This window comes from Panthera uncia, chromosome B1 (assembly GCF_023721935.1).
Source record: "Panthera uncia isolate 11264 chromosome B1, Puncia_PCG_1.0, whole genome shotgun sequence".
Classification (NCBI taxonomy): Eukaryota; Metazoa; Chordata; class Mammalia; order Carnivora; family Felidae; genus Panthera; species Panthera uncia.
In genome coordinates, this window is record NC_064811.1 from 143,598,946 (window position 1) to 143,623,080 (window position 24,135).

At 37.9% G+C, this 24,135-nt stretch overlaps 1 protein-coding gene across 1 annotated transcript; it reads right to left on the bottom strand.

The window, feature by feature from the left end:
- Positions 1–372: 372 nt before the first annotated feature.
- AADAT (aminoadipate aminotransferase) lies at positions 373–24,135 on the bottom strand. The gene is made up of 14 exons (XM_049631329.1): positions 24,040–24,135; positions 23,521–23,617; positions 22,669–22,837; positions 21,533–21,665; positions 17,542–17,616; positions 12,898–13,107; positions 9,907–9,972; positions 8,498–8,580; positions 7,947–8,043; positions 6,186–6,247; positions 5,850–5,914; positions 4,443–4,549; positions 1,874–1,975; positions 373–917 (listed from the first exon to the last, which is right to left on the bottom strand). The coding sequence occupies exons 2-14, from the start codon at positions 23,585–23,587 to the stop codon at positions 876–878; spliced, it is 1,278 nt and encodes a 425-aa protein (XP_049487286.1). The 5' UTR covers positions 23,588–23,617; positions 24,040–24,135; the 3' UTR covers positions 373–875.

Here is a 24,135-nt window from a genome sequence, read left to right on the forward strand (position 1 = left end):
ATGCACATGCATAGAAAAACATCTCAAAGGATGGATGATAAATGTTGACAGCGGTTTTCACTGGGGGGTAAGACAGCAAGTGGCTTTTACTTTATCACTTATATTTACTATATTGTTTGAAAAATTTCTAATAAGCATATATTACGTCAATAGCCATATGGGAAAAATAAGGGTCTGAAAAGGTGAGAAAGAAAGTCATTAAAAAGTATATCCTAAGTACCTCAAAGGGGTATAGATTTAAATTACATAACTGATAAGACTGTATTTTTGTAAAGTGTGCAGTATTATGAAAATACACTGTAGCATATTTTTCTAAGCCCCTGATCTCTCTTCCTTATTTAGAATTAATAGGTCTGATGCCTTTAGGTGTGCTTAGTTTCAGAATTTTATTTTAAAGGGATATCTATGGTACAACATAATGTCTCTAGTCCTCTTACTGAAAATCATTTACAATGGACAAATCCTAACAATTTTTGCAACAAGCTTTCATTAAATTTTCCTAAAAATAGAAAGAGTTCACATTATATACCATTTTGAATTTATTTTCTTACATTTTCAAAATAATTTACTGTAAAATGTTAAGTTTCAAGGAAAATTTATAGGAAACCATAGAGCAGCTAGAGTTCTTTACAATAAAATCCAGGATAAAAATAATTTTCAGGTTGAATATTTATCAAAAGGTATAAGTAGATTATAAATATATTTTGGCAATCTGATGAATTTAAGGGCACTTTAAAAGTCATCTAGTTAAATTACTACAGATATGACACGTTTGATGAAATCTAACCTGTAAGTCTAATGCCAACGATCATTTCTTCCTGCTAAATCATAAAAATAATTTATTTGAAAAATCCATGAGTACTATAAAGGTTTCTTCATAAAGATTCTTTAATAATTTGGGCTAATCTCTGGAAGGCCTAAAATAGGAAAGAGATAAGAATTAATGAAATTAGGCTGCTACTTAGGAAAAGTCTGTGATAATTTAAAAAGTTCACACAAAGAGTATCTTAGGTTGAACTGAATCAATGGAAAGTCAAATTTAACATCAGCTTTATCAGGGTAGGATGCCAGCAATGTCCACTAATACATGTAGATATAGGCTTGTCAGAGTTCCAGGATTTTTGTGTATTCTTATAGCCCTCAAGATCATTATTTTCCATTTTCTCCACAACAGTAATTACTTTTTCATATGATCTCTCACCTGAACATACGTTATATATTGTTTCAATTGTCTAACTCTATTCATATGTTAAAGCAGACATAACTTCTGAAAAGTATATTCAGCGACATGAGAAAGCAAGTAAATAAAGAACACACCAAGAACCAATACATCTGCAAGGGCAAGTGCAGACTCTTCTCTCAAGGTTAAGGGCACTGTTCAATTAGGGCTCTTCTATTTGGACTCCCAAACACACAGTCCTTAGGAACTCATTTCTTTGCTTCTTGTTATTTTGGCTAAACCCAGACTTGTGATGAATTTAATATCATTGTATTTGACCCTTGCTGATACATTTTTCTTCAGAGAAAGAGACTGATGGCTTTCATGAATTTGTACTGTTGACTCATGTTAATTCCATGAAGGAAGGAAAGAAATTTTCTTCATAACATGTTAATAATCTGCTCACACTGTTCAGCAAGTCTGAAAACTATTCACGAAGACAAGGAAATTTAACTACAACTTGGTCTCGTGAATTTGTCTATTTATGACTGTTAAAGTGTGTCATTTAATAGTAATTCATGACTTTTTAACTGAAACCTGTTGTTGAGAAACCCAAGAAGACATTAAATAATGTTATAACTCACAAAATGAACACAAGCACCAAAAAAGTGGAATTGATATCTAGTGTTATTATGAAAAGAATATTGTGCTCACCATATCCATTTGTTCTGGAGAAGCTGAAGAGAAGGACACTCTAAAGTAAGGGCTAGGTGCTGAGGTATCAGCGTAGAAAACATTTCCAGGAAGCATTAATATCTAAGAGAGTTTATGGAAAACAAGCGAATAACCATTAAAACAAAAAAAAACTAAAGGAAATATAGGTAGATCTAATCTCAGAGTGGGTAAAGACTTTTTACATTTGAAAAAAACTTAAGAAAATCATGAGAAAAATCATTTTATATAAAAATTCTGTATGTCCTATAATAAATAAAATAGCACACCAACTGGAAAAATGTTTATAAGAAATATGGCAAATGCTACCTCTTCTCCATATAAAAAATACAAAGAAACTAAGAAGAAAAACACTAAAATTCGAGCTTTGATGGGCAAAGTACAGGTTATAAAAGAAATAGAAATGGTAATAAACATGAATAAATGTTTAACCAACTAGGAAAGTAATATAAATTCAAACAATGAAAGACCATTTTTAAGTTATCAAATTTGGAAGTAACTTTTAAGCCGGAACTTGAAAGATAAGTAGTTGTTGGCCGAGCAAAAAGTGGGGGAAGAGTATTTTAGGGAGAAGATAGTGTAAAGGCCTTGAGATGGGAAGAAATTGGTCTGGCCAAAGAACTAAAAGGAGGTAAAAAATTTAATGAAGTGAATGACTAAAAAATGTTATGTAAGTGTGTCAAGACAGAGTGGTGGGAACAAGTGGTGTTCTTGATGTGAGCACCATGGCAGTTGGCTCACGGACTGTGAACTCCATTTCTTCTGTTTCCTGGGTATAGAAATATATTCTGTTCCCCAGCTTCTTTCCAGTTATATGTGGCCATATGACCAAATCTTGGCCAATGGATGTGAAGGGATGCATGCCATTTCTAGGGCTTCCCCATAAAAATCTCTCCATGTGTGATCCATCATGCTCTTTCCATTTTGTAGCCATCGTGTAATCCATGGGTTGAAGACTGAAGAGCAACAAGAAGGAAGGAACTACAGTCTCTGATTCACTGTTTGGACAGAGTTGCCTGCAGATCACATCTTTAAAAGTTTTATGTGAGTCAGAAATAAACTTTGATTGTGTTAAGTCTTTGAGAATGTTGTCTAATACAATCATGATATTCAAAAGGATTATTACATGGTAAAAATCTGGGCACTGTCTGCTAAAGTAAGATGAGTTGGGAGTGACATGGTTTGGGCCATTTTGGGGAAGAGATTTCAAGGCAGAAGATGGGTTTCTGTGTCCTGAATAACAATAAAATGAAAACCATCATTTATCCCAATATAGTGGAAAAGTTTGGGGATGTATTACAAGCAAGGGGCTGTAAGAGAAGGTGGGAGTAGTAATAATCCCTTTACAAGATGACCAGGATTGGGCTAAGGTTGAGATCGTAAAGTTAGAGATTATTTAGAAAAAGAAAAGGTTACATGCAACAGGATATATGGGATATATGGAGAACACTGAAAAAACTACAAGAAAGTCTGAGGTCTATATCCTTAGCACCCAGCTCAGAGATACATACAAATAAATAGCCACTTATCAAATGTTCTTGATGATAATGGCATTGGCAGAAAAGCAAAGGAGACATAAAACTGGTTTATTATACTAATATGTATTTTTTGAAATAAGTCAGTACTTGTTAAGTACTTAGTATGTAGAATTAGTAGGATTAGAACAATGAATAAAGATGAGCCTTGTCGTCAAGTAAGATGGTTAGAGAGGATGCCTGACTTGAAGTCCAGATAGTCAGCTTCCACGTCTAATCTCTGGACATGAGTTTTTCAACGTCCAGACCACCTCCTGTCTCAGGCACTAGCGTGGTCCTGTGCCAGCATTAACACAATCTGTTTGCTTGTACTTCCTGCTTCAAGACAAAAGTGATCCTAGAAACAGATCTTAGTGTTTACAAAGACTGGCAAATGTGATAAAAGAATTAATTCACGGAGAAAAGATACCTTATTAGGTAACAATTTTGAAAATATTTAGATTTTTCACCTTAATCAATGCCCCCGAATGATAACTAAGTAGGTTTAAGTACAAAATGAGAAAAAAAAACCAAAAAACAAAAAACCTAGAAGTCCTTATAGTCTGATTTTAAGTGGAAATAACAAGATACAAACTTTTCTGTGTAATTTTGACAATGGAAAATAATTGCAGAGCCAAAATACTAGATTTAGACAAGCCCCTCAAGAAAATATATTACAAATGGTCACAAAATTGGGGTAGGCTATTTAAAAAATTTTCATGATTCTTTTATGTATTTTCCAAGTTTGCTGCCATGAGTGTGTTTTACTTTCTTAATAAGGCAAAAAAAACCCCTCTGCTCTTAGCTACTAAACTAACCAGTAGCGGGGATGACCATATTATTATTAATGTAGACCAGAAGAATAATTATGTGACTCAAAAATCTATTATGATTTTAATAATATTACTAGAGACATGAGATCTAGAGATAGGAGGTAACATCTGATATTAAAATATTATGGGTTGGAGTGGAGGGCAACTTTTACTTTAAGTAAGAAGTCATGTTAAAGAAAAAGTACAACTCTTTTCCCCTTTTACCTCTTTCTTAATGGCTTTTTCTTCAATCAGTTGTTTTACATCATAAATGCCCTTAATTTTAAGCCATAAAAACATTCCAGCAGTAGGAACATGCCATTCTGCCAAACCTACAAACCAAAGAAGAGAATAAATATCTGCTAAAGCCAGTTTTGATGATGTCAAATCTGTTACTTAATGACGCAATCGCAGTAACTGTCAACTAGTATTTCTAAAAATGTTCCTTCAGAGATAGCATTTTTAAAACATAGAATTTTATGACTCCTGACAATTGATGCTCTGAGTTTATTTCACAAATAAGAGAGGTGGTGAAGGTAGAGAGGGAGATATATACATGAGTATATATTTCTAATTTTAGTCAGTCTTAGGGTTGTGTGAGGAGTCTATGGCCTATGTCTACTTCCCTTAATTAGAACCACACAGAAGCCAAATGTGGCTCTTTCAAATTTAGGAGATTCCTTAACTCCTACATTATTCCAGTGCTTCAATAAATCCTATCTTTTATGTAATAGTTTTGAAGTCCAGTGGATTAGAGTTTTTATCAGAATGTAATTAATTATGAAAAGAAGTTCCTGAAATTCAAGACCACATGCATTTGTAGGCTTTAAGTTTCATTGAGTATTAGGATAGAGAAACCAAGAAGGAAGGATAATTATTTTGATTTTAATTATCTTTTTTTAAAACTCGCTTTTGAATCGAACCTTTTCTTTAACTCCATTATACAAAGTGGTAGGATAGTACTCTTATCAAAAAGACAATTCTGTATTTGCCAAGAGCTTACAAGAAACAAGATATGACGGAAATAAGGAACTGTTTTTTTTCTTTTGTTTACTGTTAATCATACTGAAGGCTTTTTTAATGATGTAATTAAAACCATGTAATTCATTAGTAGAAAATTAAATCTAAACCATCCTGCAATCACATTAGCAATAGACAATATTAGATAGATGAGGTTAACGATTAGAATGCAAGTAATCTGTAATGAGAGAACTGCCTTAGAATGTACTATTTTGTTTTTATACAGTCTGATTAGAAAAGGAGTATACTGTTGTTTGACAATTCCTCAGCTGTTTGGGGGAAATTTTGAAGTAACTCTAAAACCTTTTGAGTACTGGCATCATTTAGCTTTAAGTTATTGCTGATGGGTTTTTAGACTAAAAGGTCCTTTTTTCTCCCTTTAAACCACAAGCTCTTCGCAGCGGACAGGTAATGTAGAGATAGGTAGAACAGTGCCAGGGTTTGCGGATTGTTACTTTTGAGACTACTTACAGGGCACCATTTCTTGGCAAGAATACTTCTGGACTCTTGTTTCTTTTCTCCCAGGCTTATTATCAGTCACTATGCGGTGTTTATTCCCCACTCATAAAAGTGCTAGTGTCTATCACAGGACAGGATATATGTTCCACTCACCACTTAACCATTTGTCTGCAGCTGCCACTAATGCATCCTTCTGCTTCCTATAGAAATCAGTAACCCTGGAAGAAACGAACAATGAAAAGTATGTGTTAAATACATGCTTGATTGAAGAAACCCAAAGGCTCTGGAGTCCAGTCGATAGGAATCTGTTTTCCACCTTGTTTAAAATGTTGAATACTTGAAATGGGAACACAACATGTTTGTTTACCTGTCTGCTGGTAAGCTTTGTACCACTGCATTTTTCTCCCGTTATTTTGGAATAATTCAAAAATGAAAATGAATAAAAAGAATTACATTTCTATGTAAAATTTGGAACCTAAATTGCAATACCTCTCTACGTGAGCCAGGAAACCTTCTTCTCCCCATTGGTGTAGAAGCTGTGATACTAGAAGCTAAAAGAGATAAGACAACAAATGTCATGGTTCACCCTCTAAAAAGTGACATCAAAGCAAATCACTCTTGATTACCTGTAAACCACAAAAAAATATAACAAGCTGAACCAGCTTTACATAGTGATTTAAAATAAATGTAAATTAGGGGCGCCTGGGTGGCTCAGTTGGTTAAGCGTCCGACTTCGGCTCAGGTCATGATCTTATGGTTCATGAGTTCGTTTGTGAGTTCGAGCCCCACGTGGAGCTCTGTGCTGACAACTCAGAGCCTGGAGCCTGCTTCAGATTCTGCATCTCCCTCTCTCTGCTCCTCCCCCACTCATGCTCTGTCTCTCCCTCAAAAATAAATAAAGCTTAAAAAAGAAGAAAATAATAAAATAAATGTGAATTAATAACAATGACAATAACAAATATTTATATTGCTATATGCCAGAAACTATTACAATATATTTACATATGTAGATAATTTAATCTTCATAATACCCCAATTAGGCTATTATTTCTACTTTACTGGTGAGGAAACCAAGGCCCAAGGGTTAGGTGAACTTTCCTGGGGTCACACAGCTGGTCACAGACACAGCCTGGATTCAAGTTAGGCAGTCTAGCTCCAGATCCATGCCATTAGTTACCATACTATGTTGCTTCTCTAAATATAAAAAATATATAGTAGATATATAGTTATATAAGGTTCTCAGTGATTTTTCTATATCATATGAAAGCTTTAATGCCATAGATGGATAGTGAAGTTTTGTTGATAACAGGGACAAAAAATATGGGAAAAAAACCCCAACTTGATAAAAATGGGGATATGTTCTTTACGGAATGTACAAAATCAAACAAGTGTCCTGGTCTTAGTATACCGTTCTATTCATTTTGAGTTCTTAGGTAGCAATTCTACCTAAGATTAAGTACTGATTCTAAAGATTGCATTAGGGATGGATCCAACAATTTCTCAAAGCTTGTGAGGAAATTTATACATTCTCCAAAATAAATTTTACTTTATTTATTATTAAACTAAAATGCATTACAACCAGTGTCTTTAGGGGAGGTTAGCACGTGTGCAATGAAGGCAAACAAGAAGTTCCTAAATAGGTTTGGAATCCTTGTGCTCAATATGGATTCCAAGACAATGAAGCTAAAGTTATATTACTTCAGTAAGGCCACTTCCATTTTCTTCAAGTTCAACAAAGTTTTTATGGCGTCCCTGGGGTAGATGCTAGGGACACAAGATGACTAAGACACCATGACCTGCAAGGAGTTTGGTCTACACTGCAAACACCAGGTCAATTCAATTCTTATTTGCCTTTTATTTATTAAAAACATTTTTTAAAAGTGTATTTATTTTGAGAGAGAGAGACAGTACATGAGTGGGGTAGAGGCAGAGAGAATTCCAGGCAGGCTCCACCCTGTCAGTGCAGAGCCCGACGTGGGGCTTGAACCCACTAACTATGAGATAATGACCTGAGCCAAGAGCAAGAGTTGGACACTAAACTGACTGAGACACCCAGGCACTCCTGATTTGCCTTTTAGAGTAAACATCTGTGGTATCTGATCTTCTAATTCAGTCCATATTGGAACTAGAGATTCAGTATCAGTGACTTACTCCCTGCCACCTTAACTCAGTCTTACTTGCTAATATCTATTTTCTATTCTCATTGTTTAAAAAAAAAAAAACAAAACCTATTTCTGAAATTGTTCTTACCTGTGTAAAAGTGCTGGGGTGCATAGTTGAAACTTGTGTGTGTAAGACAACTCTCTCTATCAAGGGTTTTGGACCAGTTATAAACCCTAGTCTCAACCTGCACAAAAAGAGAAAAGGTGCAATATCAATCCTGTATTAACAAATATTACATGTCACTTTACTGCCTTCATTAGGAAGACAGTTGTAACCTGGGGACAAATGGGTATAGACCATGAAAACGTTCTAATAAAACTAACTACTTGTTATTTAAAATACAAATTTAAGACTACATTAAAGATACAATGCAAATCTGACCAAGTATTTTGAAGTGTGTTCTTTCATATGTGAAACCCAAAACCTGACCAGTCCCACTACAACTTTAGATTAATGCCCACATACCTTTGATTTCTGAAGATGAATAAAGAAAGAAAAGGCATATATTAATAATCAAACTGATGCTTTAAGGTAAGGGGAATACAAGTATCTCAAATGAGAATTATTTGGACTAAAAGACACTCAGGTACAGTCTATCTTTTTTAGATCTGGCCATAAGTTGAGACACAAGGGCTTACCCAGAGGAGAGGACTTTTGAAAAAGAGTCAGCTCTGATGACACGCCCATCAACGTCCATGGAAAGAAATGTTGGTGCCCAGGACTTGAAATGGAAAAAATACATATTGTTAGCTTGAGAACTCTGTTAGTGACTGTATAATTATTTTGTGTAGAGAATGGACAGAGCATAGGTTTGGATAGGAACACAGCCATCTTTTCTGTTACCTTAATCTCAACCCTTTAAAATGGAATAAGAAACAGAGATGCATGTTCTTTTATTAGTACCCGTCTTTCTTCATGGCTTTTCTGCCAGAAACACACAGAAGGGTTTATTCATTTGCTTAAGATGCTATTATTATGAATTTAGGGACACCTCAAATAGGCCCTCCTAGCCTCAAAGGTTGACATCCAGGATCAGCAGATTTTGAGGAAGGATTCAAGAAAAATTTGTCTGGATTAGACCAAAATGAAGAGGGCCAGCAGCAGTCAGGACTATTTAGAGAGAGAATGATCCTCAGAACAGCTAGAGAGAGAAAACAAGATGAGAAATTTAGTCAATCTGCAACACTGACTTCAATGTAGAAGCATACAAGAAAAGGGGCCCGGTCATGTTGAGGGAAAAGAATAGGTAGGTAGATGTGGTATTCAGCAAGCTATATAGAAAAATCAAGAGTTTTGGTTTCTTTCCAGCAGATTTTAAGGGAGCATTGAATGCAAGTATATGTTCTCTGCAGACATGAGAGCAAATATAGTGTTTGATTTTGAAGAATCAGGCACTGGGAGTCTGTACCACCGCTGCTATCTATTAGGAGAGCATGATCATGAAAAGTGGCATGCATATATAGTGGAAAAGAATCTAAAAACCCATTATTCTGCAGGTAGAATCCAGGCCTTCAGGACAGGGATGGAAAATATGTGGCATGCTGCCAGTAAAGCCTTTTCCTATGTCCATAATGGACATCACTAATTGGGCATGACCCTCTTTCTCTTTCAGTGTGGGTGCAGCTTCCCAATCCTTTGCAGACATCATTCTAGTCAGCCACTGCCAAGAAACTAGTTCATATCCCAAATGAAACCTACCTCATATCCCTTGTATGATGTTTAAAAAGCTATGAACTAGAATTTGGAGTTCAAGAAGACCGTCAGCCCTGATTTACTGTTTGCCCAAATGCATGGTATAGAGAGCTAGCTACTATTTTAAAGGTAAGTCTATTTCTGGAAAGAGCAGTAATGCCAGACACGAGAGATACCAATTCTGTGATAAAACTGAAAGATTCAAGATTGAAGTGGTAGCAAATTACTAATAATTTTATTTAATTTCAACATAAAGATAGATTAGCTTTGACTCAGCAGCCAGGCTAAAATCAAATCAGTGTAATAACTTACAACTTACCTTCCAATTGTGAAATAAATTCATATCACCACTTACCTTGTTGAACTGGAGAAAATAGTAAGGATCATCTTCTATTATGAGGAAATCATATTTTCTTGCAAGCTAAAAAAGGTTAAAGTCATATATTTAATTCTTAACAGCTGTCTAAGCTGACTGGAATCATAATTCTTTGCATCCATCCATCCATCCATCCATCCATCCATCCAAGAAACTACTGAGTACTTATTGTTGTAGATAATGAAGATAGAGGGATGAACAAGGCACTGAGGCCTCTCGTTCACATGGAACTTACATTCCAAGGTCTGGGAAAGATGATATACATAAGACCATGGATAACGAAGAGAAGAAATACAGATGAGAGGTTCTAGGGGCTAGAGAGAACATTAAGCAGGGTGATATTGAGTGGGGGGTGGGGGCAGAGAGAGAGAGAGAAAGAGAGAGGAAGAGAGAGAGATCGGGTAGCTATTTCAGGGTGAATTATTGGGAAGCCTGTCCTGACAAGGTTACGCAAGAGCTCAGAATCACAGGATGGAGCCAGTTGTGCAAATATCAAGGAAGATTCTAAGCTGAGGGATGAGTGAGACCAAAAGCCCTTGGGTGGGGGGAAAAAAAAAAGAAAAAAAAACTTGACATGTTTAAGGGATGGAAGAAAGCCAGGGGGCTGCAGCAAGAAGGTGATAATAAATGACAAGGCCTGAGAAGAGACTACCAGGTCACATAGCTTTGGGAGGCAGATGAAGGAATTTGGATTTTATTTTAATTGCAAGGGGAAGTCACAAGAGGACTGTAAACAGGAAGACCATGAGACTGGCTTTACATTTATATTTCAGCAGGGGAACGACATATATGCCTGGTTGCTGTGTGAAGAATAATTGAGGATCAAAACTGGAATGCCGCAGGGGTCCAGTGAGGAAACCATACTAGCAGACCAGTGAGGGAAGGTGGTGGCTGGGAAGATGGTGGGACTAAGGGGAGAAGAGAGAAACAGGTGGATTTGGATCCATTTGGTGGTGGAGTCCACAGGATGAACTGGATGTAGGGGGTTGGGAGAGGACAGAAGGGAAAGAGAAGAATAAAAGGTGATTGTTTATGGTGGCACTATTTATGGAGATGGAGAATGTTAGGGGTGTGACTTGGAGGTTGGGGTGTGGCTGCACTAAATCAAGAGTTCTATTAGGTCATGGTAGGTTGGAAATGCCTATTAGACACTTACGTTGGATGTTGGAAACATAAATTGGATGGAGAAGTTGGATACAGAAGTCTGGCGTTCAGGGGAAAGGCGTTTCTATGATATAGAATGAAATTTACAGCCATACAACTGGATGAGACTATCTGGGAGTAGTACGTAAATAAGAAGAGAACTCAGGACAGAACCGTGGAATGTGTGAAAAATAAGACAATACTTCAAAAAATATATATAAATGAGTGAAAGAAACTGTTTGAAAGCTTTATGATTCCACTGTACAGTCTATACAGTTTAATATGACTTTGGTACTTATTTAAAAAAATTTTTTTTTACATTTATTTTTATTTTTGAGACAGAGAGACAGAGCATGAGCTGGGGAGGAGCAGAGAGAGAGGGACACACAGAATGTGAAACAGGCTCCAGACTCTGAGCTGTTAGCACAGAGCCTGATGTGGGGCTCAAACCCATGAACTGTGAAATCATGACCTGAGCCAAAGTCAGACGCTTAGCCAACTGAGCCACCCTGGTACCCCTTATTTAGAACTTATTAGCTGGGACACCTGGGTGGCTCAGTCGGTTGAGCATCCAACTTCAGCTCAGGTCATGATCTCGTGGTCTGTGAGTTCAAGCCCCGTGTCCAGCTCTGTGCTGACAGCTCAGAGCCTGGAGCTTGTTTCAGATTCTGTCTTCCTCTCTCTCTGTCCGTCCCCCACTCATGCTCTGTCTCTCTCTCTCTGTCAAAAATAAATAAACATTAAAAAAAATTAAAAATAAATAAATAAAAGCTATTTGTAGCTAAAAATCTAGGGAACACAGTCAGGTACATAAAAGAGACTTTACAAAAGGCATACTTCTCTTATTTTTCAAAGATTTTTGTATAGCTAGGTATGTGTGTGATATTTAAAATTTTTTTTAATTTTTATTTATTAAAAAAATTTTTTTTAACATTTATTTATTATTGAGAGACAGAGAGAGACAGAGCATGAGCATGGGAGGGGCAGAGAGAGGAGGAGACACAGTATCTGAAGGAGGCTCCAGGCTCTGAGCTGTTAGCACAGAGCCCTGTGCGGGGCTCGAACTCACAAACCCAGCGAGATTACGACCTGAGCCGAAGTCAGACGCTTAACCGACTGAGCCACCACCAGATGCCCCTAAAAAATTTTTTTTTTAATGTTTATTTATTTTTGAGAGAGAGAGAGAGAGATTAGGGAAGGGGCAGAGAGAGAGGGAGACACAGAATCCGAAGTAGGCTCCAGGTTCTGAGCTGTCAGTACAGAGCCTGACGTGGGGCTTGAACTATGAACCAGGAGATCATGACCTGAGCCGAAGTTGGACACTTAGCTGACTGAGCCACCCAGGCACCCCTGTGTTTGATTTTTAAAAAAAATGTTTATAGTGGAAGCTTAGGCATCATAGTCAGGTACCTAAAAGAGACTTTACAAAAGGAGCATTCCTTTTATTTTTAAAGAATTTCTTTGTAACCTGAAATGATAAGGAGTAGGAAAGAAAATTGACAAGTTGAAAATATAAATATATAATAATGAAAATCAAACTTGGGGTCAAATATTAAATAACTTCCTAAAATTTAATATTGGGTCAAAAATACTATTTCCTTTTATATGAAAATAATCTATTAAAGGAAAAGAAAAATCTCATAGTTAACAAAGGATGGAGTAATTTCTTGTGTTTAAATTTATTAGAGCCCTTGGCATAGAGGACTTCCTTTTATTAAAAGCTATTTTCCTTGTAAGCAAGAGGCTAATAAGAGAGCTTGCACAATACTCTTCTCAAATGTTGAAAATACACAAGAACATGGCCACATACACCTTCTTTTAAAATACCTCATAGATTTCCTTCTTGCGGTTAGTTGTTAATGAGTTTCCAGTAGGGTTGTTGCCGTTTGGGACAGTGTAAAGAAATTTGGGGGTGTTTCTCTTGGGGTTTTTTGAGTCTTCTGGTTTCCATTTGGAAAGTACTTCTTTGAGGGAGTCTGGAATAATACCATATTCATCACTGGAAACATTAATAATGTTGCAGCCCAGTGGCATTAGCTGTTGAGCACAAAAAAAAGGAAAGCCTAAGTTCAGACATGATTACAAAATGTGTCATCAATCGTTCTTCTTATACTAACCAAGAATGTTACCATTTAGACCCTTAAACATATAAACCTGCACTCAGCTCTATGCTACAAAGGTTGTCTATGCTACAAAGGTTGATGTTGTATATTCTCATTTTATCGTTGCCCTGGGGTAGATTCCATTATTGTTCGACAATATCCCCTGCCAGTTTCCAGAGGAAGAAGTATACTTCCTTGCTCTTCTGTGTCAGGATTGACCAGTCCTATGTCTTGCTCTGGCTGATAAATTGTGAGCAGAAGTGATGTATGTTTCTTCCAGGCAGAAGCTTTAAAATCCCAGCTTGTGGTTCTTTATTTCTCTTTTCCCCTTGCTCTGAAACTGGGAGTGTCCCAGATAGAGACTGCTTCTGTCAGCTTGGGGCTTTGGATGGAGATGACATAGAACAGAGCTGCGGCTGCCTTTCGGTGGACATGGAATATATAAGCGAAATAAACCTCTCTAGCCATAAGCCAATGTGATTGGGGTCATTCATTATGCAGCATAACCTAGTCTCTTCTGACTGAATTATCTTTATAATTATAGTTAGAACTGGTTCATAAAGTAGATGTTTATTAATGAATGCTTTTTTTTTGACAAAGCAAGTTAAACAGAAAGCATCTGTTATGCTAATACCTAAATTAGTTACTAGCAGAGGTGATATTCAAAATACTTAACAGGTGATATAGCATGGGAACATCAGAAACAGTATCTGACTGGAATAGAGTCCTGGAGGCCCCCTGCATTAATTCTGTATGATGGGAAGTTAAGGGTGGTCTTAGGGGAGGGGCCAGGGGAGCCAGGGTAGTGATGGGCATGAGGAGGTACAGGGAGGGCAGCAGTTTACCAGGGTATGTGCAAGTATTTCACATTTCACCAACTGCTAAGCCTGAGATGGCGAGTAGCGGCCTTGCTTATAGACCTAATTTTATAAAAATCTTGTGGAGTCTTATTCTTGGATGAATATAAAAAAAAATTGAAACTTAAGAAATAACAATAATTTAGTGAGGTTCTCAGAAAAGAAAGTTTTCCAAAGGATAAGCAAACACTCTTACCAGTCAAATGTGGAATTATGTACTAACTGGGAATAATCCAGACAAATTTATGACAAATTTAAAAATTCTTAGTCTAAGAAAGCACATCTACCATGAATAAAACAAATTAATATTGGGCCATGAAATAAATACATATTGCTTACTTGCACACTTCCTCAGTGTGGCACACAGTTTCTGCTTGGGTAGGTGAAAACATTTGTGCATGTGTTTACATAGACATTGGTTTTACATTCATGAGCATTATATAAGGAGTTTAGTAATTATTAATTAGTATCCAGTCATTAAGAAAAAGCAATTATTTTACTTTAGTTTTTATCGTGGTAAATAGGTATGCAACAAAAATTTTGCCATATTAGCCATATTTAAGTGTGCAATTCATGGCATTAATCACATTCACAATGTGTACATCCATCATCACTATTGATTTCCCAACTTTTTCATCATTCCAAACAGAAACTCTGTACTCATTAATCAGTAACTCTCCATTCCTCCCTATCCCCAGGCCCTGCTAACCACTAACTTTCTGTGTCTGCAAATCTGCCTATTTTAGATATAAGAAACATATAAGCGGAGTAATACAATATTTGTCCTTTTGTCTCTGGCTTCTTTCAGTTGGCATAATGTTCTCAAGTTTTATCCATTTTGTAGCATGTGTTAAAACTTTGTTCCTTTTTATGGCTGACTAATATTCTATCATATGTATGTGCCACACTTTATCCATTCACTTGTTGATGTGCAGTTGAGTTGCTTCTACCTTTTCGCCATTATGGATAATGCTGCACTGAACATTTGTGTACAATTATCTGAGCTCCAGTTTTCAGTTCTTTTGGGTACATACTTGGACTTGAACTAATCAATCACATGGTAATTCCACGTTCAATTTTTTTGAGAAACTGACAAACTTTTCCACAGTGGCTGTACCAATTTACATTTCCACAAGCAATGTACAAGGGTTCCAATCTCCCCACATATTCAACAATACTTGTTATTTTACATTAAAAAAAAGCTGTCCTAGTAGGTGTGAGGTAGTATCTCCCTATGTTTTTGATTTCTATTTCTCTAATGACTAATGAGGGTGGGCAACTTTTCACGTGCTTATTGGCTACTTGTATATCTTCTTTGGAGAGATATTTAAGTCCTTTGTTCATTTTTAAATTTAAGTCTTTTGAGTCCTTTGTTTAAGTGTACAATTCATGGCATTAATTTAAGTCCTTTGTTCATTTTTAAATTAGGTTATTTGTTTTTTTGTTGTTGAGCTGCAGGAGGTCTTTATATATTCTGGATATTAAGTCCTTATCAGATATATGATTTGCAAATATTTTCTCCCATTCTGTAGGCTATATTGTCACTTTCTTCATAATGTCCTTTGATACACAAAAGCTTTTAATTAAAAACATTTTTTTTATTGTTTATTTTTGAGAGAGAGAGAGAGAGACAGAGCGCAAGCAGGGGAGGAGCAGAGAGACAGGGAGACACAAAATCCAAAGCAGGCTTCAGGCTCTGAGCTGTCAGCAGAGCCCAACGTGGGGCTCGAACCCATGAACCATGAGACTGTGACCTGAGCCGAAGGTGGATGCTTAACTGACTGAGCCACCCAGGTACCCCACAAGTTTTTAATTTTGGATTAAGTCCAATTTATCTATTTTTTGTTCTTTTTGACTATGTTTTTGGTATCATATCTAAGAATTTAGTGCCATACCAAAGGTCATGAAGATTTGCCTGTATGTTTTCTCCTAAGATTTTATAGTTTTAGCTCTTCCACTTAGGTCTTTGATACATTTTGAGTTAAATTTTTATAAGGTGTGAGGTCAGGGTCCAATTTCTGTCTTTCCATGTGGAAATGCAGTTGTCTCAGCATGATATGCTGAAGAGACTATTCTTTCTCTATTGAATGGTTTGGTACCCTTACCGAAATAAATTGACCATAGATGTGTGGGTTTATTTCTGGACTCAATTCTATTCCATTGGTCTATATGTCTATCCCTATACCATTACCACACTATTTTGATTACTGTTGCTTTGAAGTTGGTTTTGAAATCAGGAAGTGGGAATCCTCCAACTTTGTTCTTTTTTAACATTGTTTTGGCCATTTGGGTTCCTTCCAATCCCATATGATTTTAAGAATTGGCTTTTCTATTTCTGCAAAAAAGGCTACTGGAATTTGACAGGGACTATGTTGAATCTATAGTTTGCTTTGGTATTACTGACATCTAAACAATATTAAGTCTTCCAATTGATGAATAGGTGATGTATTTCCATTTATTTGGATCTTCTTTAATTTCTTTCAACAGTGTTTTATAGTTTATAAGTGCCAGTCTTTTGCTCCCTTTGTTAGATTTAATTTCAGATATTTATTCTTTTGGCTGTTATTATAAATGGAATGATTTTCTTAATTTCCTTTTCAGGTTGTTCATAGGAAAAGCATTTTTTATAATATCAATTTTATCCCTACTTAGAAGTTTTGAGAAAATATGCCTTTCATTAACACTATATTATTGTTTTATGTATTAATTTTAAAGACGGTATTAAACTTGAAAAAGAGAGAATCCATGATATTAGAATCAACAGAGCATAAAGGTCATCTCATTCATTTCCCTATTTTAAGCTAGAATTACTTTTCTAACACTTGTGTTAAATGACAGTTCAGAGTAACTTTGAACACCTTCAGTGATGGGCAATAAGTACCTTACCTCCCTAGGCAGTCAGGAGCCAGGTGAGACTCATGGCTAGGAGGTTATTACATTGAGTTGAAATAGCTTCCCTGTAGTTTCCACCCTTTTATTCCAGTTCTGTTAACCCGAGGACATGCAGAAGTCAATCCACGGCTATCCTAAAGTATTGTGCCCCAAACAAACCTAATTCTTAATGGTGTGTTCTGATTAGTGCACAGCACAGCCAGATGACCAGCTTCCTCATTCTGGATATTATAGTCCCATTAATTTAATGCTAGAGTGGAAAGTCCTAATTATACCATGTTGGCTTACCGTTATATTAAATTGACATACAACATGATTATACCTAGGCATACGGTAATAAAAGATGGTAATGGAAAAATACGGTTTTGTAAATGAAATTGCATTTCAAGTGAAACATGAAGAAAGCTGGACGTGATTTTGCACAACCTAATTATAACGTCTACATATTTAGATTTTGTAAAAAGAAATGTATAAAGTGGAGAGTACACTTAACATATTTTACATATATCATTTAAGATTCTCCTCTTATTTTTCAGTGGACAGATAATCCTAAAGGTACAATGTTTTCTTCTTATTTATTATAAGAAAGAGAGTTGCCTTTTATAAAAATGTGTACTCACAGCTTGAAGTGTTCCTGAGTAAACAGGTTCATTAAGGAGGACATTATCTCCAGGATTAATGATCATTTCAAACACCTAACAAAAGAAGCATAGGTTAGGTTGGATAATATTGTTTCAATTCTTAGAGCCCCTTTTTTTTGAGCTCATTAGGATTCTACAGTAGGAGTTGGCAAATTTTCTGTAAAGTGCAGGATGGTACATATTTTGTGGGCCATATCTCCATTACAACTATTTATCTCTGCCTCTATAGTGAGAAAGCAGCCAAAGACAATATGTAAACCAATAGGTGTGGCTGAGTTCCAACAAAACTCTATTTATAAAGTCAGATGAAGCCTAGATTTGGTTTTTCAAGCTATGCATAGTTTTCCAACCTCTGTTTTAGGGTAAGATTAACTAGCTTGACTCTAAAATTCATTTATTCCTTTTATTCCTTCTTTGAAAATATACTAAATATTTACTCTAAGCCAACCCAGCGTATGGTATGGAGACAAAATGATGAGCAGAGCAACAAGGTTCTTTTTTTTTTTTTTTTTTTAATTTTTTTTTTTAACGTTTATTTATTTTTGAGACAGAGAGAGACAGAGCATGAACGGGGGAGGGGCAGAGAGAGAGGAAGACACAGAATCGGAAGCAGGCTCCAGGCTCTGAGCCATCAGCTCAGAGCCTGACGCGGGGCTCAAACTCACGGACCGCGAGATCGTGACCTGAGCTGAAGTCGGACGCTTAACCGACTAAGCCACCCAGGCGCCCCAAGGTTCTTATCCTCATGGAGGTACTAGTCCAATGGGAAAGCTAGATGCTAATCAAATAACTAAATAAATGTATACTTAAAAACAATGGTGAGTTCTATGAACTATAGATGCACAATGCTATAAGGGCTCACTGAAAGAGGACTTGGACAATCAGGGAATTCCAGGCATTCAGGGAAGGCTTCCTTGAGGAAGTGATGAGATGGTATAGGGGATCACAATAGGTACATTTTGAGAAACTGAAAGAATTCTGTGGCTTAAAGTGGAATGTAAAGAGGAAGGTGGCGTGAGATCTGATAGAAGTAGGCAGAGAAATACCACGTTGGCATTCAAGCCACATGAGGCCAGTAAGAATTTTAGGTAGAGGCTGGGAAGGAGGAGTCACATTATCAGGTATGCATATTGGGAAGATATTTCTGGCAGCAATATGAAAGAAAAAAAGATGAGTGAGAACACATGTGGACAGTTTGGGAAATTTTGAGATTCTCTGGAACGTTTTTGCTGTAGTTCTGGAGAAAGATGCAGATATAGCCTGACCAACAGTGACGATGGAAGTGGAGAGGAGAACTGAAGAGGTATTTAGAAAATCCATGCCAAGAGAACACAATTATGGATTATAGAAGAATGAGGAAGGGGAACCATGAAGACTGACTCCTGGAGGGAGTGATGCTATTCACTGATAAACAGAACCACAAAGTTGTCCATCTCTGGGGGACAAGGTGATGAGTATGTTCTGGTTTGAGATGCCTTTGAAACATTCTGTCACAGTTCCAAGTGGACAGATGGATAACATGGATTTGGAAGGAACGTGTAAGTTACTAGCTATGATGAGCACAAGGGTGTGAATAGAGGTACCCAGGGAAAGTATATGGACTGAGGGGAGAAGAGGTTTGAGGACTGAGCCTTGAAGTCTAATAAATGATGGAAATGTAGAAGGGGACACTGCAAAGAAGGCAGGACAATTGGGCCAGTGAGGTGTTGAGAGAATCAGAGAAGAGTGTTTCAGAAAGGATGGGAAGATCGACAATGTTAAAGGATATTTAGAGGTCAGGTAAGACAGGCTTGACAAATTTTAGGAGATTTTGCAGACAATATGACCTAGACAATAGGTACTTCTAGCCTAAATCAAAGGGGGTCTATTATGACTAAATCTTACATAACTCATGGAATCATCTTTTCTTTCCTTGTGGTGTGTCACAATCCTTGGTTCAAGCCTCTCCTTCCTCATCTTAAACCTGTATCTCATGACAAACAGTATGGCCATTATCAACTGAGATAGACAATTTGACTTTTGTTTCCTGATTTTGCCCAGGATGTTCCCTTTCCTTTTTCCTTATGGGGTTTTGGCCTTATATGACAAACAGTATCCACCTCCAGAAAGTTTCCAAGTGATTCAGCTTTACAGGACATCGTAGGACTAAACAAATTACTTGGGTGGCATGTCCATTGTCAATAGGTCAAATGAAAACCTAATTATGTACATTTTCTATGTCCATTAGGGGACATGAGGATATCAAATAACCTAAATGAAAAGAAGGGCTGTTTATTATCTGGTGGCACTGTTTAATAGATGCAGACAAGAGACACAGGTGACTAAAATGATATCTATCTTGGAGAACAAAATGGAAGGAATAGTAAACCAGATTCCCACTAAGGCCTCTATAATAACGTGTGTGTAAATGAGTGAGTTATTGATGTATTTGACCATCTATGCTATCTTCCTTTGATATGATGGATATTGTGACAGATAAAGAAATTGTCTTGGGCATCTTTCTGGGAAAAAAAAAGTTCATAGTATACCTTCCTAAGAATTTAACTGAAAAGACCTTTTTTCATATTAGTCTATGGAATCACAATTGTTTCTCTTCAAGCAAACACTCAAACAGTAGCTAATTTTCCTTTTCCCCCAATTAAATAAAAAAATAGGGAGGAAAAATTATATTCTTATTACTTCAATACATCATGCTGTAATAATAATTTAATTAAAATTCATTAAAGCTGAGGCGCCTGGGTGGCTCAGTTGGTTGGGCATCCGTCTTCAGCTCAGGTCATGATCCCACAGTTAGTGGGTTTGAGCCTCACATCCGGCTCTGCGCTGACAGATCAGAGCCTGGAGCCTGCTTTGGATTCTGTGTCTCCCTGTCTCTCTGCCCCTCCCCCCCTTGCTCTCTGTCTCTTGAAAATAAATAAATGTTAAAAATTTTTTTTTTAAATTCATTAAAGCTAACTAGATTACAGCTTTCACATTTTCATAAGAAAAACAAAGCTACTATGGTTTAAGATAAGTAAGAGCACTTTTTAATCTAGATATGAAGACTGAGTGTAGAGAATCTTTAGGACTAATTATTCATGAAAAAGAAAAGAAAAAAAGCAGATGAAATCGAGAACCTTAGGTACAGTCTCTTTATTATGAGAACCCCCCCAATGGTGGTTATAGACTTCCTATAACCCAGGAGAGAGGCAGATGGAATAACAGAGAGAAAGAGAGACACCGAGAGAGAGAGAGATAACATGAGAACTAACCCAGAAAGAAGTCAGAGACAGACATACATAGAGATCTAGGGAAGCACACATCCAAGAAGTCCAGATGTAAGTAGTTGTGAACACAGATGATTATATAAGCAGCCATGCAAGAGATTTACATTTTACTTCAGGACTATCAGGATATCCCCTCTAAAGAATTTAAAAATCATATTGAAATTTCATAACTACATAAATCAAAATGTAACCTGAGTCTTTGAGCCAGATGAAATTAAGCTGTGCTCACTAAGCTTCTGGTAGGAGTTGAGTACTCCCTTCATGGGAATCTTGTTTTAATGACTCCTGGCTATGGGTTATTAACCACATGATCTACACTGAAGAAAAATCAGGTTAGTGAATGTCTTTAAATTCTATGTTTAAAATTCTAGGTAAAGATAGACTACCAGTAACTCATAAAACATGATCCTCTTGTGGTTAGGTGAGAGGAGTGTATTTATGAACATATTTCTTTTTTAAAAAATTTTTTTTCTTTAATGTTTATTTATTTTTGAGAGAGAGAGACAGAGTGAGAGTGGGCGAGGGGCAGAGAGAGAGGGAGACACAGAATCCGAAGCAGGCTCCAGGCTCTGAGCTGTCAGCACAGGGCCTGATGTGGGGCTCGAACCCACAAACTGCAAGATCATGACTGAGCTGAAGCCACCCAGGCGCCCTGAACATAAATATGATTCTTAATGTGGGGTTCCCTTTCCTTTCAGTCTTACCTTACAAAGGCCGTCTTGGCTGCCAGATGTTACACATAAGTCCATTTTTCCTTGGCTGGTTGGATAATTGATGGTGGGAGGATTATGCAATTTTACTTGTAACTGTTTTAGCCAGGACAACAGCTCGGGGATTCTACAGCATAAAATGTATTTTCAAATTTATAGTATTAAAAATTGTAATAATAGTAGATAAGAATTAGATGGTAGCTTTATATTATGCACTTTATACATTCAATTTAAAAATCTTCAAATGCTTTTTGCTAATATTAATATCCCTATTTATAGTAGAAGGCAACAGACTCAGATTAAGAAATTCACATAAAGTTAGTCAGCTTACATTAAATGAGCTAAGATATGAATCTCCATCTTTCTTATTCCAAAGCCTGGTCTCTTTTACACTAGAGCACTCACTGCATCATCAATTCTTTGTTATCCTAGGAAATTTTCCATAGGCTACCTAGAAGTTCAATCTCAAGTTCTTTGTATCATGGAAAGAAAAGCCTATGTGTCTATTACACATAATTCATGTTTACATAATGTGCTATATTTAAGTGTCCTTTTTAATCACAGAACAAAGAAAATTTAATGAAGTATAATTTGTAGACACTCTATAATAAATTACTCTTTATCATTGGAAGAAGACCAGCTAAGAAAAATCATAAAGTGTATGTTCCAACTTTGTTTTAAGAAAATAAGACCTCTGCATTGAGGGCTAAGTATCTGCATAGGTGTCTGCAACTATTAAGGGAATCTAATTATTACAAAATTACCCCCAGACTTAAAATTGCTCCTTCCTGGATCGTCCTTTTCCTCCTCTATCCCACTGGTTTCTTCCTCTAGCTCTCCCTCTCTGTCTCTCTCTCTCTCTCTCTTTTTTTTCAGTTTCATCTCCAATGGTACTTCCTCTTAGAAGCCTTCTCTGAGTCTCCCCATCATTTAAAGTCAAGGAGCAGTCACGGAGGGGGTGTTAAGCATTCAATGCATCTGTTACTCTTAATTATTCTTTGGAAACTCTACCCCAAACCTTCCTACCTGTTGAATACCCAGTTAAAAAAGACACACCACTTTATCAATGGGCCTTGGAATATTACTCATGAAAATAAACCAACAAAATTATGTTATCTATTGATAGCTACCCAGCACTCTGAGAATACTGAAGTGCTCTCTTCATCATCTCTTCATTAAACTGGATGGGCTCTCCATTGTCTACGGTGATAACAGCAGTCTTAAAAGGGAATGTATTGGGGTTTGGTGATCCAGTAGCCAAGGAGATGACCGATTTCGGTGCCCTGCTCAATGTCTCAGCTATGATAAATTTGGAAGAGAAGAAGAAACACTTTCAGTGAAGATTTTCATAAACAGAGATAGCTCGATGTATTGCATTATAGTCCATAAAACTGTAAAGTTGAACAACTTCTAGTGATAGAATGCTAGTCGAAAATAAGCACATAAAATAACTTCTGGACCGGCCTCACTGGTGGAGGAACTAAAGACTGGAGATGTCCAACTAAGAAGGCGGAGGGATCAGGAAGGTAAGCAATGGGCCATGATAACAGAAAACCCTCCTCCATTTAGCGCCTACCGGACTGTCCAGCTTCGAGGCTCACTCCTTTCTCTCCAATTTACCAGACCCTCCCAACTCCGCACACACCTGCACATTGTGCCAAACCAACATCTACTCATGTTGCCGGCAAGAGCCTTTCTAGACAGCACACCCTCCCTCTTGCAAGGACGTGTCCCACAACAGCCTGTGCCCCTCTCTCTATTGCTACACTGGAGCAGAGATAACCAATTCGGTGCCTTCCGTTCCAGCACGAGTTCTCCGAAAACAAAGTCTGTGCCTGCTTCAGGTTTGCACGCAGAGCCTGGCTCACAGAGGCTTTCACAGTTTAAGGAAAGAGTGCAATTGGCACGGACCCTAGGCACCACCGTTAGTGGCTCTGCGAGACCCCCCCGCCCCGGAGCAGAGGCGCCAGCCCAGGACTCACTCATGATTCGGATGGCAGAAGGCTTTCTCGCTGCGCTCGTGGCCGTGAGGAACCGTGAGTAATTCATGTCCGATATCCAACCTTCGGTAGCTGAAAACTAGAAAAACAAAATAGCCGCGTCAGGTAGTGCCTCCCAACTCCGGAAACGCCACCTGGGTCGTCCCCCCGCCGCTGAAACTCCCCGGCTGGGGACTGCGCTCAGCGTCTGGGTCCCTAACGAGCCTGGGCCGGGTGGCAGACTGGCCCAGCGCACCGCAATCCAGGCTCCGCTGCCTGTCCCGGGCCCGGGCCCCACGCGCTCCGGCCGCCCACCGCGGGGGCCGGGGCAGGTCCCACCTCGCCCCGGCCTGCCTCGCCCCCTCCCGCCCAGCGCCGCAGCCTATGGCCGCCCGCCGCGCGCGCCGGCCCGCCTGGGGTCAGCGCCCTCTGCGCGGGGCGGGCGGGGTAACGGCCTGCCGCGAGGCACTTGCACCCCTGGGCCAGTGCCTGAGTCCATTCAAAGGGAACCCGACTCTTGACCTCGTAGCTGGGAGTCGCCGCAAGACAGCGGCGGGGTTGGCCTGGACGCCCTCCTGGGAGCTTGCTGAGGGGCTGGTGGGGGTGAAGGGGGAGGTG

Bases quoted from the DNA above. Each gene is read 5' to 3' on its own strand.
- AADAT (XM_049631329.1), bottom strand. From the start codon at position 23,587: ATGAATTACTCACGGTTCCTCACGGCCACGAGCGCAGCGAGAAAGCCT. The intron at 22,838-23,520 runs GTGAGTCCTGGG...AATTTATCATAG, and splicing joins TTCTGCCATCCGAATCATGA to CTGAGACATTGAGCAGGGCA. The intron at 17,617-21,532 runs GTAAGACTGAAA...TTCTTTTGTTAG, and splicing joins GCCAAGACGGCCTTTGTAAG to GTGTTTGAAATGATCATTAA.